The sequence below is a fragment of the Rhinopithecus roxellana genome, chromosome 7, assembly GCF_007565055.1.
Source record: "Rhinopithecus roxellana isolate Shanxi Qingling chromosome 7, ASM756505v1, whole genome shotgun sequence".
NCBI lineage: Eukaryota > Metazoa > Chordata > Mammalia > Primates > Cercopithecidae > Rhinopithecus > Rhinopithecus roxellana.
The window spans coordinates 21,708,144-21,727,942 of record NC_044555.1 but is presented as its reverse complement, the minus strand read 5'-3'; the positions used below and the strand labels follow the sequence as shown (position 1 = coordinate 21,727,942).

General features: G+C 49.2%; 1 protein-coding gene across 2 annotated transcripts; it reads right to left on the bottom strand.

Annotated features, from left to right (window-relative positions):
- Nucleotides 1–738: 738 nt before the first annotated feature.
- Nucleotides 739–19,619, bottom strand: PPP1R3F (protein phosphatase 1 regulatory subunit 3F). Of its 2 annotated transcripts, none has more exons than XM_030934196.1 (4): nucleotides 18,547–19,619; nucleotides 7,617–7,672; nucleotides 6,987–7,069; nucleotides 739–2,996 (listed from the first exon to the last, which is right to left on the bottom strand). In XM_030934196.1, the coding sequence occupies exons 1-4, from the start codon at nucleotides 19,545–19,547 to the stop codon at nucleotides 1,740–1,742; spliced, it is 2,397 nt and encodes a 798-aa protein (XP_030790056.1). In that variant the 5' UTR covers nucleotides 19,548–19,619; the 3' UTR covers nucleotides 739–1,739. The 2 variants fall into 2 exon arrangements, with proteins under 2 accessions (XP_030790056.1, XP_010360917.2); XM_010362615.2 differs by having other exon boundaries at nucleotides 6,987–7,066; nucleotides 18,547–19,602.
- Nucleotides 19,620–19,799: the final 180 nt, after the last annotated feature.

The following is a 19,799-nucleotide window of genomic DNA, read 5'->3' as shown; positions in this document are numbered from 1 at the left end:
AAGCGCTTTGGTTTTGCCCTTCACATTTAGGCTTTAAGCCCACCTAGAATTATTTTTATTTCTGTTGTAAAGTAGGGATCCAAGATCGTATTTTTCAATGCAGGTAACCAATTGTTGTATTTATTCAAAATCCAATCATTCCCCCACTGACCTAAGACACCTCCGTGGTCACCAGTTCTGTGTCTACACATGAGTGTGTCTCCACTGTTTCTGAGATCAATAGTCTTTTATTGGTCTACTTGTCTACTCTTGCAAAAATATCGTGCCATCTGAATATACTACCACAATAAGTATGTGTCCTGGCTAGTCTTGGCACTTCTACATAAATTTAGGAATTAATGTGTCATGATCTGCACACAGGCAAAACTCTATTGGAATTGTGGTTGGATCTGCATTGAACCCACAAAGCAGTTTCAAGAGAACTGACAGCTTTGCACAGTGGCCAATGAAGAAGAGAAATGAGGAGAGTGTGGTGTCTTGGGAAACCAAGTGAAGAAAGGGTTGCAAGGTAGAGATGATCAACTATGTCAAATGCTACCAATATCCCAAATAAGATGACGTCTGAGACTTAACCGTGGCTATAACAATGTATCTTCAGCAGTTTTGCCGAAATGGTTGGGCAAAAAAGATCTGACTGGGACTATTTCAGAAAGGCATCATAGAAGAAATGAAGAAAGCTTGTATAAATATTTCTTTCAATAAGTTTTGCTGTAAAGGGAAGTAAATAAATATGTGGTGTTTTATTTTGTTGAGCAGTTTTTTATTTGCATGCAATAAATATATATCTTTCAAACCTTCTGGACTTCCTGTTTTTAGCAGAAATGTGATGTCTGTGGACAACGACTGTGCTACAAAGTACTACAGTACGTTAACTCCTCTTTCGTTTCTGAGGCCTTCCTTATCTCAGGGGCTAAGGGGTCTCCCTGCTGGTGTCAAAGGCTGTTTTTTCAGTAACCTCAAAACCTTGTGGCTGATTCACAACTGATGTTCCCACATCCACAGGAGACCACAGGTACCACTGCAACCATGTGACTGACACCAAACCCTCATGTGGCTGCCACTCTTCCTCCCTGGCTCCCACCACCACCATCCAAACACACACCTGTAGGGTCCCACAGGCAGAATGTGGAAAAGACAAAGAACCATATGGATTAGGACCACGAGGTGAGGAGACACAGATCTTCAAGGGCAGACATGTTGAAGCAGCAGCAGGCGACCACATCCCACCCCCAACTCCCCACTGTGGTCCTCCCATAGAAAGTGACCACCCTGCACACTCATGCCCAAACAGGAGAACACTACACCGCAAGACACTGTTTCTCATAGAGCTCTATTGTGGCATATAATAATAGGTACTCTATATAAATTAAATTAAAAATAAAGCTCCAGCATGTTGCACAGGTTGGCTGTTAATAAATATATCTCTGGGTAATTGTGCCCCAAGACCAGCTCACGACCACTCTCCCTCGTCCAGAGAATTATACAAAAATAAATACAGGCTCAGGGGGTAGGGGGAGGACATGCCCAGTTCCACTCTAAAAGTTCCCCTCACTCACACCATCTACCCATCCCCTCGTCTCCACTGGTGTCTCCACAGGGAACCCTGTGTTAACTGGAGAGCTTGGGGATGGGAAGGCCTCTCTTTCAGTAGAGCATTCTCAGAAGCAAAGGACCCAGGTCCCCTCACTGCACAGGCCATGTATCCCATCTCAAGCCTCTGCTGATCCCACAAGCAGAGCCTACGAGAACCAAGCCAGAGAGAGGCACAGCGCAAGCACCAGGAGGGACACACCACTGTTCAGAGCCACAGGGACCACCACTAGCCCGGCCAGGACCCCCAGAGTCTGGGTCAAGGGCCCCCGGAGCTGAGGAGGCAGTGCACACACACATTCTGCAGGGGCTGCTAGGTTGGGAGACCTCTTTGGGGGTTCAAAGCTTGGGCCTGCATCCTTTTCATCCTGGGAGCTCACATGAGGCCTGGCTATGCTAGAGAGACAGACGTCAGCCCCCAAAGGACTGAGGAGGGTGGGATTTTGCCCCTGCAGAAGGACGGGAGAGGCTGGCTCCTTGCCAGATATGGGATCAAAGCTGCCTGCCCACTCACTGGTGACCTCTATCTGGGCTTCTGTCCTGGCCTCCCCCAGGTACTCGGTCACCCCAGCTATCACCCTATTCATGTGCAAAGAGCTAGTGTCCTTGCCCATCCCTTTATCAGGATCCCCAATGAACTGACCCTCTGTACCCAGAACCACAGAGCCGTCACATCCTGAGCCCTCTGCCCATGGGAGCCACACATCTCCCATAGTGGCTACCACAGAACGGGCCCCGGAGAGGATTTCCGGAGGCGATTCCTTGGGGCTGTCCCCTTCTGGGCTGGAGGGTATGACAGAGAGCCCCTCTTCACCCTCCCCCTCATCATCAGGGTCTTCGGTGTCCTTGATGAGCTCCACGCCACGCCCCAGCCGGGCATAGTGCAGTGTGATCTCCTCAGCCAGGGCGCTGTTCAGGGCCCGCTCAGGGCCAGGCCACTTCAAGATCAGGTCGCGGTCCGTCAGTATGCCCAGGGGATGGCTGGGGGATATCCCTCCATCTGTGGAACCCTCCCCACCACCCCCTGCCCCACCCGCAGCCACAGCAGCCCGTAGGCGGCTCAGGTGAGACAGGTAGAGCTGCTCCAGCTCCTGGTCAATGGTGTCCTCACCGAGCAGCTCCTCCGACCCACTCACGGCCTCCAGCCCCCCTCCATTCTCGCTCGATACTCCCCATGTGGCCTCTGCCTGCTGCTGGCTGGGCTCCAGGAAAGGCCCGGTGGCCCCCTCGCTCGCATCGGGCCCTGAGGCCTGGTCTCTGGGGGAGCCACCCAGGCCACAGAGAGGGGAGGAGGGGGGAATCCTGATGGCCGGTGCCTGGAGGACTTCTGTAAAAGCCACAGGAGGACTGCTTCTGGGGACGTCACCTTCTTCTGCGGGGTTGACAGTCATCGGAACATCAGACACCTGAAGCCATGGCCGGGGCGAGGGGGCAGAGAAAAAGCAAGGGAATGAAGCAGAGGAGGGGATGGAACAAGCAGAGACAGTAAGAAGTGTGACAGCCCACAGCCAGCCCCACAGGGGTTTCTATATAAAAACACCTTAAAGCGCCCTCTGTCACTATCTAGACTCCAAAGACTGTCATCTATGGTAAAATAACACAATTGGATGCAGTAAAACGGGGCTTCTTGCAGATTATAAAGCTGAGGAATTCGGTGGGTGTGAATATTTGGTGAATGATAATCACTAAACACTGCTAGCTTACCTTCAAAACAGAGCCAGTTAAAATAACTAAAAGTATAAGTAGCCAGGCACAGTGGCTCTCATCTGTAATCCAAGCACTTTAGGAAGCCAAGGCGGGCAGATCACATGAAGCTAGGAGTTCGAGACCAGCCTGGCCAATATGGTGAAACCCCGTCTCTACCAAAAATACAAAAATTAGCTGGGCATGGTGTTGCGTACCTGTAATCCCAGCTACTCAAGAGGCTGAGGCAGGAGAATCACTTGAACCCAGAAGGCAGAGGTTGCAGTGAGCCAAGACTGTGCCACTGCACTCCAGCCCGGGCAACAGAGAGAGACTCTGTCTCAAAAAAAAAGAGTGTAAGTGGATTGTTTGTAACACAAAGGATAAATGCTTGAGGAGATGTATACCTCCTTCTCCATGATGTGATTATTACGCATTGCATACCTGTATCGAAACACCTCCATAAATATATACACTATGTCCCCTCAAAAATTAAAAATGTATACATTTAAAAAAATTAAAATGCAAAAAAAATTCCCAAAACACAGTCGGGATGTCCATATGAACCCATGATGTGTCATCTTCTCTTTTAAAAAAATTATTTCCTAGCTCCATCTTTTCAAAGGGCCTAGAAACAATGACCAATCTAGTAGCAACAAGAATGCTGAGCCCCCAAATCTTGGCCTTTGAATGCCACTCTCCACTGAAAGGAACCAGTGCTCCTTAAAGAAATAGCTGCTTCTGGCCAGGTGCGGTGGCTCACGCCTATAATCCCAGCACTTTGGGAGGCCAAGGCAGGTGGATCACCAGGAAGGTAAGGAGTTCGAGACCAGCCTGACCAACATGGTGAAACCCCGTCTCTACTAAAAATACAAAACTCAGCCGGGTGTGGTGGCATGTGCCTGTAATCCCAACTACTCAAGAGGCTGAGACAGGAGAATCGCTTGAACCCAGAAGGCGGAGGTTGCAGTGAGCCGAGATTGTGCCACTGCACTCTAGCCTGGGAAACAGAGAAAAACTCTGACTCAAAAAAAAAAAAAAGAAAGAAAGAAAGAAAAAGGGCCGGGCGCGGTGGCTCAAGCCTGTAATCCCAGCACTTTGGGAGGCCGAGACGGGTGGATCACGAGGTCAGGAGATTGAGACTATCCTGGCTAACACGGTGAAACCCCGTCTCTACTAAAAAATACAAAAAACTAGCCGGGTGTGGTGGCGGGCGCCTGTAGTCCCAGCTACTCGGGAGGCTGAGGCAGGAGAATGGCATGAACCCGGGAGGCGGAGCTTGCAGTGAGCTGAAGTGAGCTGAGATCCGGCCACTGCACTCCAGCCCGGGCGGCAGAGCGAGACTCCATCTCAAAAAAAAAAAAAAAAAAAAAAAAAAGGAAAAAGAAAGAAAGAGAAAGAAAAGAAAGAAAAAGAAAGTAAAAGAAAGAAAGAAAGACAGAGAGAGAGAAAGGAAAGGAAAGAAAGGCAAGAAAATAAAGAAAAAGAAAAAGAAAAGAAAGAAAAGAAAAGCAAGAAAGAAATGGCTGTTTCCAGGCTTGGGGCAGGGAGAGTACAGGATGAGCCTAGCACATATTGTCATGGAAGATGTGAGAAAGGCTCACAGAATGATGAGGACGTGTCAAAAGGACAGAGGAGCCCATCTCAATAAGCTCCTACTAGCCAGGGGTAGTTCAATTTAAGCATCAAAAAAACACACAAATAAGTGCAATGGATTAAAACTCATCAAATATGTTTAGAATTCATGAGTTCATAATGACACAAAACCAAAAATCCTTTTATTGGTCACCTTTGGAGTAGTACTTCTCTGAAAACTGGTAAATAAAATGGAAAAAATTAAATATTTACACTGCTTTTTCTGCACAAACTATATCTCAAAGTAGCCAAATAGCTGGTGTGGGACAGTTTTTCTTTAAAGAAGAATTCTAGCTAATAAAGGAAGTGGGAATAGTAGAATTAAATAGAGTTAATTCTAGTTAATTTAATAATAAAAGATTAAATACATTCATTTAATACAATTTGATAAATTTAATAAGATTACATTAATAGAATTAATAAATTAATAAAAATGGAGTAAGAAACGTATTTCCACCTGGATGTAATCAGCCAGACCCAGACTGGAAAATTCTACAGGACAAGCAAAGTTTCTTCAACCAACAAATTGCAAAGAAACAAAGTGGGGGAGATTTTTAAAATCTAAAGAGACACATCAATCAAATGCAACATGTCAACCTTGTTTGGATCCTAAAACACTTATGAGAGAAGGAAACTTGAACACTGACCAAATACTTGATGATACTAAGGAATTACCGTCTATTTTCTGAGGTGTGATGATAGTATTATGGGGTTAAGAATTCTTAATTTTCTGGCCAGGCGTGATGGCTCACATCTGTAATCCCAGCACTTTGGGAGGTCAAGGCAATGGATCCTGTCTCTACTAAAAATACAAAAATTAACTGGATGTGCTCACTTGAACCCAGAAGGCAGAGGTTGCAGTAAGCCGAGATCACGCCACTGCACTCCAGCCTAGGTGACAGAGTGAGACTCTGTCTCAAAAAAAAAAAAAAAGAAAAAGAAAGAAAAAGAGTTCTTAATTTTCTGAGATACAAAAAGAAGTATTTATGGATAGGATGATGTCTGGATGTTTTCCAAAATAATTCCAAAGGGAATGGGAGGGAGGAGACGGGATATAGATAAAATAAGAATGGACATGTGTTGATATTTACTGAAGCTGTTCGTTACACTATTTTACTTTTATATATGTTTGAAACTTTTTGTAATTAAAAAGTTTACACACACACACACACACACATCCCTCCAAAATGTCTCTACCTCCCCTACCTACCATCATACTCGCCTGGACCACTGCAGTGGCCTCCCCTTCACAGGTCACCAGTTTCCACCCTCGCTCTGACAGTCTATTTTCCAAGCAGCAGCCAGAGGGAGGCTGTTAAATCCTAAATCAGATCACGTCCCTCCTCCATCCACAATGCTCTTGCAGCTCCCCCTCACTCGGAGTAAAAGCCAAAGTCCTCACCATGGCCTGTGAGGTGCCACCCAATCTGTCCTCAGCCACCTCTCTGCCCTCACCCCGCACCACTCTCCCTGTCCCTCGTTCTGCCCCCGCTGTACTGGCTTCTACACTGTCCCTCACACACCTTAGTCATGGCCTCACCTCAGGAACTTCACACTCGCCTGGGATATTCTTCCCTTAGTTATCCACGTGGCTCACTCTCTCACCTTCCTCAGATCTTCGCTCAGATCTCACTAATCACTAAAGCCTTCCCAGGCCACCCAATCTAAAGTTACAACCCCCGACCCAACAACACACACACAGTCTCTCACCCACTCCCTATTCCTTTATATTTTTCCTTATCACTCATCATCACCTAAAGTACCATACATTCTATTATTTTATCATGTCTCACCCTACTAACACATAAGCCCCCTCGAAGAGCATTTTTCATGTCTGTAACAGTGCTTGGCACAGAGCAAGCACTCCATAAATTTTTGCTAAATTAACTAACGACATTTCTACAAGCCCAGGTGAGTAACTGCATTCTCCCCCTCCCCCATCGGGTTCTGAGTTTTGTGCCCTCCCTCTAACCCAGAGAGGACCCAGAACTAGTGGGCCCCACTACCCAGCCCAGCAATAGTCACACTGTGAGCCTCCTATTGGGCTGTCCACTCCAAGGCTGCAAGGACTCACTCACCTGAAGTGTCATCTGGGGCCACGGACGGAGAGGGGTGGGGGCCACCAGTGGACCCACTGACTCCTGGACATCAGGATGCTCTGCTAGAGGGAAGAGAAAGGCAGCATTGGGCAAGACAGGCATACAAGTAGGTATGGTTTTGTTAAGAAAATCTGCCATCCTAGCCAACCGGCAGTTTTGCCTCTGAAGATTTCTGTGACAATCTAAAGCAGAAGGTGCCCCTTAATTTTTTTTTTTTTATTTTTTTTTTTTTTTTTGAGATAGGGTCTCGCTGTGTCACCAAGGCTGGGGTGCAGTGGCACAATCATGACTCACTGCAGCGTCGACCTCCTGGGCTCAAATGATCCTCCCACCTCAGCCTCCCCAGTAGCAGGGACTACGGGTGCATGCCAGCATGCCCGTCTTTTTTTTTTTTCTTTTTTTTTTAAGAGATGAGGTCTCATTCTGTTGCCCAGGCTCCTCTCAAACTCCTGGCCTCAAGCAATCCTCCTGCCTCAGCCTCCCAAAGTGCTGGGATTACAGGCATGAGCCACTGAGCCCAGCCTTTTTCATTTTTATAGAAAGAAAAACAGTAGGAAGAAAGACATGGTAAACACAAGCTAAAACTTCCGAAGCTGGCCAATTGCTTACCCACGGCAGGGGTGTCATCATCCATGTTCTTCGTCTTTAGTTCCTCCTCAGCAGGCCTGCGGGGCAAAAGAGAGTACATGGATCTAATACCCTGAGAGGTCACTTCTGCCACCCACTGGCACCTTCTGAGCCTCTGTGCTAGCCCACCTTCACCTGACAGCTGCTGTTTTCTCTTCTGCTGCCTTTGGTTATCCCCTCATCCTAAAAGTCCTACAGCCTCCTTATAAAAAATTCACAAAATACAGAAAAGTCTAAAGAAGCAAGAAAAACAATCACACATCAGCCAGAGACAACTACTGTTACCATTCTGGAAAATTTCCTTCCAGATATTCTATGAAATCATTTAGATTCTACAGACATAATTCCACAGCTAGCTTTGTCCATTTAACAGTAAGAAACATCACTATACACTTTTGCAAACATTTCAAACGACTGCTTAATACTCATATCATACCATCCCCTTCCTACTCAGCAGCTAAGTTCTTTCATTTAGAGGTCGCAAAGCAAACTAGCAAACAGCACTGGGCATAGTTTTATCGACACTTGTATCATTTCTTTTTTTTTTTTCTTTTTTTTTTTTTTTTTTTGAGATGGAGTCTCGCTCTGTCGCCCAGGCTGGAGTGCAGTGGCCGGATCTCAGCTCACTGCAAGCTCCGCCTCCCGGGTTCATGCCATTCTCCTGCCTCAGCCTCCCGAGTAGCTGGGACTACAGGCACCCGCCACCTCGCCCGGCTAGTTTTTTGTATTTTTTTAGTAGAGACGGGGTTTCACCGTGTTCGCCAGGATGGTCTCGGTCTCCTGACCTTGTGATCCGCCCGTCTCGGCCTCCCAAAGTGCTGGGATTACAGGCTTGAGCCACCGCGCCCGGCCGACACTTGTATCATTTCTTTAGGATATATTCCTGGCTGTGGAAAGAGAAAAGATAGAAGAACCCATCTTTTTCGCTGGGCGTGGTGGCTTACACCTGTAATTCCAGCACTTTGGGAGGCCAAGGCAGGCAGATCACTTGAGGTTAGGAGTTCAAGGAGTTCAAGACCAGCCTGGCTAACATGATGAAACCCTGTCTCTACCAAAAATACAAAAAATTAGCCAGGCATGGCGGTGCACACCCATAGTCCCAACTACTTGGGAGGCCAAGGCAGGAGAATCGTTTGAACCTGGGAGGCGGAGGTTGCAGTGAGCCAAGATCGCGCCATTGCACTCCAGCCTGGGGGACAAGAGTGAAACTCAGTCTCAAAAATCAAACAAACAAAAAAGGCCAGGCTCAGTGGCTCACATCTGTAATCCCAGCACTTTGAGAGGCTGAGGCAGGTGGACCACCTGAGGTCAGGAGTTCAAGACCAGCCTGACCAACATGGTGAAACTCCGTCTCTACTAAAAATATAAAAATTAGCTGGGCGTGGTGGTGGGCACCTGTAATCCCAACTACTTGGGAGGCTGAGGCAGGAGAATCGCTTGAACCCGAGAGGCGGAGAGTGCAGTGAACTGAGATGGCACCACTGCACTCCAGCCTGGACAACAGAGTGAGAGATCATCTCACAAAAATAAATAAATAAATAAATAAATAAATAAATAAATAAATAAATACAAACCTTTTCTAAGGGCAGGCGGACAAGACTGTGAGGCAGAGGAACGCAGATGGAGACTGGGAGGGAGGTCACAGAGGCCTGGGTCCCTATGCTAGCCCTCCCGTCCCCGTATCAGCCTGGCAGGTCACTTTACCTCCTCACTCATAAAACATAAAACAGAGCCGCGGGGAGTCAGGATGTGCACTAAGCACAAGGCAGTCAAGAGGAATGAGGACGGACAGGTAGAAATCAGGGCCTGACACACAGCAGGGAATGAATCAACTGTAGATATTTATGGGTCTTCTTCCTCCTTCACCAGGCCAGTCAGATCCCTGAGTGGCACAAGCCAAGTAAATTTCAGGTGGGTCCTCCCAGGGGTGGGATCTCATCATGGAGAAGTCACTGTTCTTATTCTGAAAATGAGTATCAAGTGTCTACAGATTAAGGCAAATGAGGGAAGCATTGACTAAAACATGTTCAGAGACCTGAGAGGAGCTGGGGCGACTGCCTACACCTTTTTCTTCCTAAGAGGCAATGTGACGTTCTTGATACTTCTGGCAATGAATGAAACTTCTTTTTTTTTTGAGATGGAGTCTCGTTCTGTCGCCAGGCTGGAGTGCAATGGCATGATCTTAGCTCACTGCAACCTCCGCCTCCCAGGTTCAAGTGATTCTCCTACCTCAGCCTCTCAAGTAGCTGGGATTACAGGTACCCACCATACGGGGTTTCACCATGTTGGCCAGGCTGGTCTCAAACTCCTGACCTCAGGTGATCCACCCTCCTCGGCCTCCCAATGTGCTGGGATTACAGGCATGAGCCATGGCGCCCGGCCTGGTTGAAACTTTTTGAAAACCCATAACCAATTACCTTCACAGAAACAGAGCATCACCATCTGACCCCTACATAGTACCTACTATGGCATTACACACTGTTCTAAGTGTTTCACATTTTTTTAAATAAGTTTTTGGGGTTTCTTGGTTTTTGTTTTCGTTTTTTTGTTTTTTCTTAGAGATGGGTTCTTGCTATGTTGACCAGGCTGGTCCTGAACTCCTAGACTCAAGCGATCCTCCCATCTCAGCCTCCCAAAGTCCTACGACTACAGGCATGAGCCACGGCGCCTGGGCAACATGTGTTAATTCAATCCTCACAACCACCCTATGAGACAGGTACTTGTAATCCTCTGAAGCAGGCAGTACTATTGTCTTCATTTTACAGAGGATAAAACAGAGGCTGAGTAAATGGCTCAAGGTCATACACTTCACATCACAACCCAAGCCTTCTGGCTCTTACCTAGTCAGCTGCTGCTTCTTGGATGAGGGAGAGGGTCTTACCCAACCCATCTCCATCCTTTCTAGAAGTAGACAGAGGGAGGCATCAATACTAGACAAGATCCCTCCCTCCTCCTTCATGCAGGCTTTTCTTCGGACCTGCCTTTGCCCACATTCCCCGTTTCCCTACCTCCATGGGCCTGGGACGTGTGTGGCTAGGAGGCCACTACACACAGAGTGGCTGCAAGAACTGCTTTCTATAAACACCCTCAGGGAGGACACTTTAACCATATATATGGATCTAGAGTCTAGAAGGGACCGTCTGTCTTTCTCTACTGTCTAGGACTCACAAATCCCACCAGAGGTACTTGAATCAGAATACTACAGGGTCTAGGGTGGGTGACTCTGGGAACCCAGGTGCCACCTCCCACACATCACAGATGAGAAAGAGAGATTCAGAGCAAACCAGCTTGGTCCCACACCAATCCTCTCCGTGGTCCTAAAATCCAAGTCTTTGGACTTACGTCTCAACATGATTTCTGCCAGGCTGCACTGACTTACTTCCTTTTGCTGCCATAGTCCCTCACGACAGCAAACATCCTCCCCTTAGGATCTTCTAAACCAAGCCTCTTCAAGAAGGCCCACAGACAGACAGAAAGCCAGCCCTCCCACCTGTGCGCAGTAGCAGGCAAGCCTTCTCCTCCATCTGGCCTAGTCTGGACATATATTACAAACAGGCTTCTAAAAGTCACTACAGAGTCATAGATGTGAGAGAGAAAAAGGAGAACACTCAGGAAGCAGCCAGCCAGCAGGAAAAGGACTCCACAATTCAGTTGGAGGAAGGTGAAGAGAAAGAAAAACAAATACACAATCAATCCCTCAGCCCCCAGAGCACCCATTCCATGGCTGAGGGCGAGAACATCCAAAAAGCAGGTCACACCATTGAGCCAATCCCAAGATCCGCAACATCGGCAGAAGCAAACAAGTCATTCTCCAAAGTCAGATACGAAAGCAGAAAGCACAAGCATGTATTGTTCACCTCCTCCACCATGGGCCCCTCTCGTTGACATACCAAGGCATTTGAAAACCTTCACATCTGTCCTTCAAAACAACACCCTTCCTTTTTACAAATGCAAAAACTAAAACTCAAGGAACTGCACCTCTACACTCACTGACTACATAACCACGGTGGTAACAAACATCCCAGGAGGGCTCCACTTTGAAAAGAGTTTGATATTGTGGGCTTAAAAAGAAACAAGTATCTTTGAACCGTCTTTCACAGTAAAAACTCAAGGGCAGCTATGACTTCAATCAACATGAGGATAGTAAGAGAAATCAGGTACAAATGTATACTGACTCACTGATTGGTAACAGAGAAGAGGGGTTCTTAGAAAAATGGGGAGGGAGATTAAGAACAAAACTGTACCTGCAGTATGCCTGCTCGTTCTCAAGAAGGAAACCTGCTCTTTTGGCACCAGCCCCACAAGTACCACGTGGCATCCCCTCAAGGGCAGTGAGCCATAATGGCCAGGGCACACAGATCTGGGAAATCCTGGACATGCATCATTTGGGTGCTAGTGAGCACTAGTCAAGCTGGTGTCGTCTAAAAGGGGCCATTTCAGGACTGCACACCAGTCTCCTGGGCGTACGAATTCCTCCAGCCATCAGGAAACACAATGGCTGCCAAGCTGATAGTTCCCGAGGAGACCAGAGGATGAGGATTTGGAAAGAGATGGTGTTGGCCCCAGCCTAGGCCAGCTGAGAAAGAACAGAAAGGGGAATCACCAGTCACAGAGTGAGCAAGCAGGTGAGGGCTGACAAGCCCTGTGGAGAAAAGCAAAGCAGACTTTCAGAGCAGTCACAGACTGCCATTGCCACCACCACCCAAGTCCTCTGGAGCAACCCCAGCATTCATGTTTTCAAAGAATTTTGCCAGCCCAAAGTGGGTCAGGCACTGAAACCCAAAGGGAAAGTCAGCAGACCCCGGCTCCCATGTAGTCAACCTGAAGATAACGCTGACTTTCCGGGGGGACGAGTGGCTTCAGAAACCTGCCCCACGATACTCAGAATTGCAGTTACCCTGAGCCATCTGCTTTCTGAAAAGAACAGGGCTTGAAGGTGGCTGTGAAAGCCACCAAGTTATGTGGGGCACTGCTTTGCCTTCCCCAACAAGTGTGTCAGCCTCAACTCTGGGACTTGCTGGCGATCCAGTGGGGTAGAGGGAGGAGAGCAGTTTCTCGTGCCATGAGCTTCTTCAACAGTCATGACTTCAGCCATGACCCATAGTAAGGAATCCATTCTACATCATAACCCAGCACATCCACACATGTGTAAAGAGACATATAAATAACTGAAAAAGTTGTTCTTTGAGTGAAACAATACTTACCTTTACTGCATGTGATGAAACACTGGCATTTCTTATGCTATTTCCTTCTTTTTAATGCTTGTTGAAACCCAGTAAACTGACTTCACAACTCTTAAGGGTTAGGATCTGCAATTTTGAACAATCCCAGCTCTGCCACCGATCAGTTGTGTGATCCGGGGCAAGATACTTAACCTCTCTGTGCCTCAGTTACCTCACCTCTAAGGAGGGGATAATACCTACATCAGTGAGTTGTTCAGCAGATCAAAGAAATATTTGAAAAGTGCCTATAAAGCGCTTAACAGTAACCCCCTCCAAATTTCCATTGAGGGAAACTGAAGCTCTGAAAGGAAAGCAACTCGCCCAGTGTTGCCCTGCTGGTAAAATGCATCACCCAGCCTGGTACAGTAGCTAAGAGCTGGAGCACTAGAGCAGGACCACACAGGCTTGGATCACAGCTCTGCCATTTTCTTAGCACGTGGCCTCAGGCCTACGTCCTTAACCATAATGCCCTACCAAGTTTTCTGTAGCATAAAAGAGGATCACGTTCACATTAATTCCTCACTCTACAGACAACTAAGATGCCCCCTGACTTGTCCCGTTCAACTCCAGTTATTCTGGTTTCCCTGAGGCTGCCAACTTGGGTAACAGGTTGGATCCCCATCCCTTCAGTTATAAGTGCACTGAAAGACAGTGGGCCTTCCTGTGCATCAGCCCTGGTGACGGACCCTGGAGACACCATGGTGAGCAAACCCAACTAGGAAGCTTACAATTCAGTATGGAGGAAGGCATTAAAAAAATACTCAAACTCATTCTTTCAACAAATATTTATTGAGCACCTGCTAAGTGCCAGGCACTGTGGCAGGCCTGCAGGAATACAGTGGTGAATGAAAGCAGACCATGTCCCTACCCCTCACGGAGCTTACAGTCTAGCAGGGCAGAGAGAGTCATCCAGCAACCCCCTAACAAAGGTCTAACTACAAACTGCGGTCAGTGCCTTTAGAAAAGGAAAGAATGCCCTAGAATAAGGGTCCCTGGCCCAAACTGCAAGGTCAGGCAGGGCTTAAAGATGCTGAAAAGCAAAATGAGCAAGTGGGGAGGTAGGGGAGTGAGAGACTGCTTGGGAACCCTGTGGGAGAGGTGATGAATGCAGTCCCCGACAAGGTGAGTTTGAGGAATTATTTGGGCCATCAGTCAAGTGGAGACGCCAAGTTTGGATACATGAAGCTAAGGGAAAAGCCAGGAGAAAGAGAAGGGCCAGAGAGTTAAGAGGAAAACCAGCAGAATGTGGTCTCAAGGCACGGGAAGACAAAGTGTTTTAAGTAGGAGTGGTCAACCACTTCAAGAGGAAAACCAAAAAACCACCTGCAGAATCTGGCAGATGCTGGGGGCTAACCCTTACATGGGGTGAGCAAGTGCAGAAGGCAAGTACAGGCAACTCTTTGCAGGGGTCGGCAGTGAAGGGGAGGGTGATGAGGTGTTGGCCAGAAGCAGGAGGGAGGGAAGGAGGGGTCAGCGGAGACACAAGGGATGCTGGCACCGGTAAAACTCAATAGAGGATCAAGCGAGGAGGGCAGCAGAAAACCTGCCAGGAGAGAAAAGGTGACTGATGATGTCAGATTCTAGAGCAAGTGGCAGAAACTGGGACCCAGAGCACAGGAGGGAGAAATGGCCTAAGCAAGAAGGGACTCCTCCTCATCTGTAACACAGGGGAGGGAAATCAGCGTGCACACTTGGGGGCTGCAAGTTATAGGGAGTTCCATTCTTATGGCTTCTGTTTTGTTTTTTGAAGCAGGAGAAAAAGTCTGAAGGTAAAGAACATTTGAAAGAGTCACTTGAGAGGAGAAACAAGAGTGGATCAGAAAAATACAGAACTGCTAGGCAGGGTGGCCGATGACCCTCTATTGGTGGCGATGCTCATCTGCTCTGCCATGGGACATTCTCTAACCAAGCTCAGCACCTGCTGGGCTGATGAGTGCTACGAAAAAGCTGGGGACCTAAGGATGCTGGGGTAGACACCTCCCCTGGGGAAGTCCTCTTAGAACTGAGGGATCAACACTGGAGGAGAATGCAAGGGGTACGGAATAAAAGTTCCTGGTGAAGGAAACAGCAGGGGCAAAGGCCCTGCAGCAGAAAGGAGAAAGGCCCTTTGGAGCAACAGAAAGACCACGGTGACAGGAGCTCAGAAAGAGCACTGGTGTAAGACTAGAAGCCAGTGGAAGCCAGATTGGGGGATGGGACGGGAGGGTACTTGAAGACCATGGTGAGACCTTCTTGCTCTTTACTTTTAAGAGGAATAGGACACTTCCGAAGGGTAGTGTCAAGTGCCAAGGAAGATCAGGAGGGCTTTTCCCCACACCGGCCCTAGGACTTTGGACTTTGGGAGCCTCGGTTTGCTCATCCAGGAAAGAGAAATTTAAAACCCTCTACTTCACAGGGAATGTTGTCGGAATTAAACCAGACCTTGCATGAAAATACAGTACTCAGTGAAGTGCCTGGCCAAGAGCAGGGGCTCAGCCAGGTCTCATACAACAAATCCTCTGTACCCCATCCCACAAGCCCTGTGACATCTTAGGACCACTCTGCATCTCTTTCCCTGCTGGAAACTAGCACTGTGCCCAGCACACAGTAGGCCCTCAATAAATGCTTGTTGATTAATCATCTCTAAGCTTTAGAGTTATCAAATGCCTGGTCCAGCAACCCAGGGAAAACAGAAAGCAGCCATTTGGGTTTCTGAACTATATCCTGATGGCTACCACGGACTTCTCCCATGCCCTCACCTGATGTGTCTGTGCTCAGTGCACAGTGGGCCTGCAGCCAACATTTCCTAAACAGGAAGTCCTCTATGATAGGGCTCCCACAGGTAAGGGATATACCCTGAGATCCTCCACCATTTCCCAAGAGGGCTAGGTCGCCAAGGGTGGCTAGTCTTCAGCAGCGCTGCAAGTCACTGGCAGCACACAGGTTCTAAAACAATAATATGTTGAAATGTACTTGCCAAGAAAGCCACCGACCTACAAAAAAACCCTTATCGCTGATCTTGCAATGAGCACCAACCTCCCCTTTGCAAGAGCTGAGATCGAAAGATAAAGAAGCTATCAAAAAGCCATCTGCCCACTTAAAATAATATCACAAGTCATGTTAGGAACCACAGACCTGGGGCCAGATACCAAAACAATTGTCTGAACAGGCTGCTTCAATTTCTCCTTAAAACCACCCATGTATGTTAAAAGAAAAACACCCTCTCCACCCACCTTGGCCCTGCAAGGTTTTGATTTCTCTGTTCTCTGTCTTTCACACTCTTTAAAATGACCAAACTCCTTTACCCAAACTGTCGCATCTTACAGACAGGGTTCCCATGACAGCCGGCGGGGATGACAGCTTGGGAAAGTGATAGAAATGAAGGTGGCTCTGGGGCACTGGACCTGCTCAGTATCTTCATCTGGGTGGTGGTTACACAAGTGCATACATATGTACAAATCCGCTGGGCTATACACGGAATATCAGTATACTTTATGTAGGTATAGCTCAATAAAGCAAAAAAAGGTAAAAGGAAAACATGACATGCTGGGAACACCAAGAGTGAAATCCAGAATTTGCCCTGAATCATGCCAGGCTTTCTAGAGGATCAGTCTTAAAAAAAAAAAAAAAAAAAAAAAAAAAAGATAGAAAAAAGTAAATATACATCCCTAGCATTTCTTCCCTGGCCCTGTCACTCACTAAATGAGAGGCTTTGAGCAAGCTGGCTCACCTCTCTGAGCTACCTGTCTCCCCTCTACTAAATGGGGATAATCATAGCACCTACACAACACAGCATGCACAGCAGGCCTCATGGAGAGAATGGATCTGATGTTCATAGCACAGAAATCAGTAAATGCTGGCCAGTTATCTTTTGCAGCTACCACCATACTTCAGTTACCTTGCCTATGTTTGCTGCATCCAATCCAACCATGCAAAGTGACTGTCATTCCCCTTAGCAGAGGAGTAAACTGAGGCAAGGCCACACGCTGATGGGTGGAGTCGAATTTAGGAGAGGAATCCAGGAAACTGTAGGTGTGGCTCCCTAAATACTGACACCAGCTAACACCTGTATGATACTACTTTGAGCCAGAGTCGGTTCTTAGCATCTTTACTCATATCCCGTAAAGTAGGTGCTATAATTCTGCTTTACAGATAAGGTTCCTGAGGAACAGTGTAGTTAAATGTGTTGGCCAAGGTCACAAGGCCAGTAAGTGGCAGCGCCAGGACTTGAACCCAGGAAATCTATGCCAGAATCCACACTCTTAATGCTGTAAGAAAAACCATGCTGCCTTCCTCTTTAAATGAAGTCTCAGATTATGGTGGGGCTCACAGGTGGGTGAGTGGGTGCTTGCCTGCCTGCTCACTTACCCAGGAACATCTGCCCACCAGCCCGGAGCTAGACCTTTCTGAACTACTCACAGCCTAAGGCCTTACCAGAACCAGCAGAACCCACAAATGTCTCACTGCAGCCAGGGGCTTCTGACCGAGCACATACATACAAGGTCCAAAAAGCATTTTCCCATTTCCATTTCCAGTCCTCCCAAGAACAGGGAAATGTATGGATTTTAGGGAGAATCTAGTGATCCTGGGCCAGACTTAGGGTGACCACAAAAAGAATCAGGCCTAGCTGCTGCCCTTAAAGAACTCATAGCTTGATAGAGGAAACCTAGGGAAATCTTCTACCGGGGCCCCCTGGGGTATAACTAATCATTTCTCCCTGTCCCTGAATGATCACAGGTAGTGTGGCAAAAAAAACAAGGGACAAAAACTTCAAGTCCAGTACCCATCTGGTTCTGTCTCTCTGCCAGAGCCACTGCTTTCTTGTGAGAGCACGGGCTCAGCCTCTCGCCTCCACAGGAGGACTCCAAGTAGATTACAGCATAAGAGTAGAGTGCACAGGCTTCAAGGTCAGACATGGGTGAACTGGAAGAGCCAGGTGCCACCACTGCCTCAACCAGTTTCTCCACCTCTGGAATCCTGGTTTCCTGCTCTGTCAGAAAGAGAATCTGCTCTATTCCCCACTGGCAAAGCCCTCAGTCCACACTACTATGTCACTGCAGTTCTCTCCACTCCCAGCACACTGCTGATCATTCACACCAACCTCATTTCCACCCCAGGACCTTTGCACTTGCTGTTTCCTCTACCTAAAACACCCTTGTTCCATATATGAACATAACTGTTCTTCATCATTCAGGACTTAGTTTAAATGAAACGTCCTCAGAAAAATCCTCCCTGTTCCTTCTTCTACAAACTCTACCCCACCTCCCCACCGTATCTGCATAACTCTTCTTTATCATCATTAGGGACTCACCTCCTCACAGGCCCTCCCTTTAACAGCATGTCTAATACAGCCATTCCCTCCCAATCTATCCCTTTACTCCCTTCAGCAGCTTTGTCCCTATTTATCCTATCTGCTTCCTCCCTTGTTTTTTCAAACTGACTCCCATAGGAGCCTGTATGAATCCTTGAGGGCAGGGTAGATGTCTGTCTTGTTCAGGGCTTTACAGTGGAACTCAATAAATGAATGAATAAAACCCCAGTTAAAACAGTGCCTAGCACATGTTTGACCTCCATCACTCTTTGACTAACTGACTCAATGCACCCTCCTCCCTGTTCTGGAGAGCAGGCCTGAGGGGTTCCTGGGCCGGAATGCTTGTCCTCCATCCCAGACACAGCCCTGCGTTGGCGGAGGTGGCGCTGGCTGACATTACCTGCGCCTCACCGGCTTCATGCAGCTCTTCAGCTGCCTGGCCTCAGCCTCCACGGGACCCTGGCACTCGGGCTGTGGCTCCAGCTGCTGCAGCTGCTGCTGCTGGGGCAGCCCTTCCGCATCAGCGGGTGAGGGAGCGGGTGCGATCCGGAGCAGGACTGTGTAGTTGCGGCCGTGGTTGTTGGCCCAGAAAGTGCCCTCTGGGGTCTCATAGCGCACCACGAAGTCGAGGCGCGCCCCATCGCCCGCGCCCTCAGCAAAGGGCAGCTGGAAGGCAAAGCGGTCAGTGCGGCCGCCGTCATCGGGCGAGGAGGCGGACGCCTGGCCGGGGCCCAGGCCGAGCCCCGGATCCAGGATGGGATCTCCTGCTCCTGTTCCTCCCGCTCCTGCCCACGGCGGGCTGCGCGGGACGTAGCGCGCTGGGTGGTCGCAGAAGGAAGCCCAGCCGTCGTGTGAGGCCCGCACGTGCACCGCCTTCTCGAAGGAGCGGTTCAGCACGCGTACCAACCCGCGCAGCACCGGCGGGCGGCTCCCCGGCACCCACACCCCGGCACCCCCGGGAACCGCTCCGGGAGGCGGCAGCAGCGCCTCCAGCTCCACCATGACGCGCCCCAAGCGCTCCAGACGGCCCGGCGCGGGCGGCAGCGAAAATGTGGGGACCAGGTAAAACCCCCCGTCAGTGGGGACAGGGCACAGCGGCGAGGGCTCGGGGCAAGCCTCCTCTTCCTCCTCCCCTTCATCCCCATCCTCGCCATCGTCGTCCTCGTCGGCCCCGCCGCCGCCGCCATCTTGCCCGGCCGCCGCCGCCATCTTGCCCGCCCCGGGCCCGCCCCACGGCCGGTAGCGGCGCAGCTGCGCCAGCGGCAGCCCCAGGGCCTCGTCGGCGAACAGCACCCTCCGCGGGGCCACCGCCGCCTCGACCGAGGTGCGGGGCTCACCCGCGGCCGGCGAGGGGGGCGCGGAATGCCGCAGCGGGGGCTCCACAGGGGCCGTACGCGCCATATCGGCGGCGGCGGCGGCACCGACGGCACCGGCGGCGGGACCGGCGGGGGCAGGGCCTGAAGGGGCGGGCAGCCAATGGGAAGGCCAGCGCGGAGGGGTACGGCTCACGGAGGCGTAGGCGGTGAGATGAAGACAGGTATAGCAGAGGGCCAATGGGCAGCCATACGCGGATGACGTAGCAGCGAATTGAGAGCCGGAGAAGCACACAGCCAATGGGAATGCCCGGGAGTGGGCGGTGTAGGGGGCGGGATG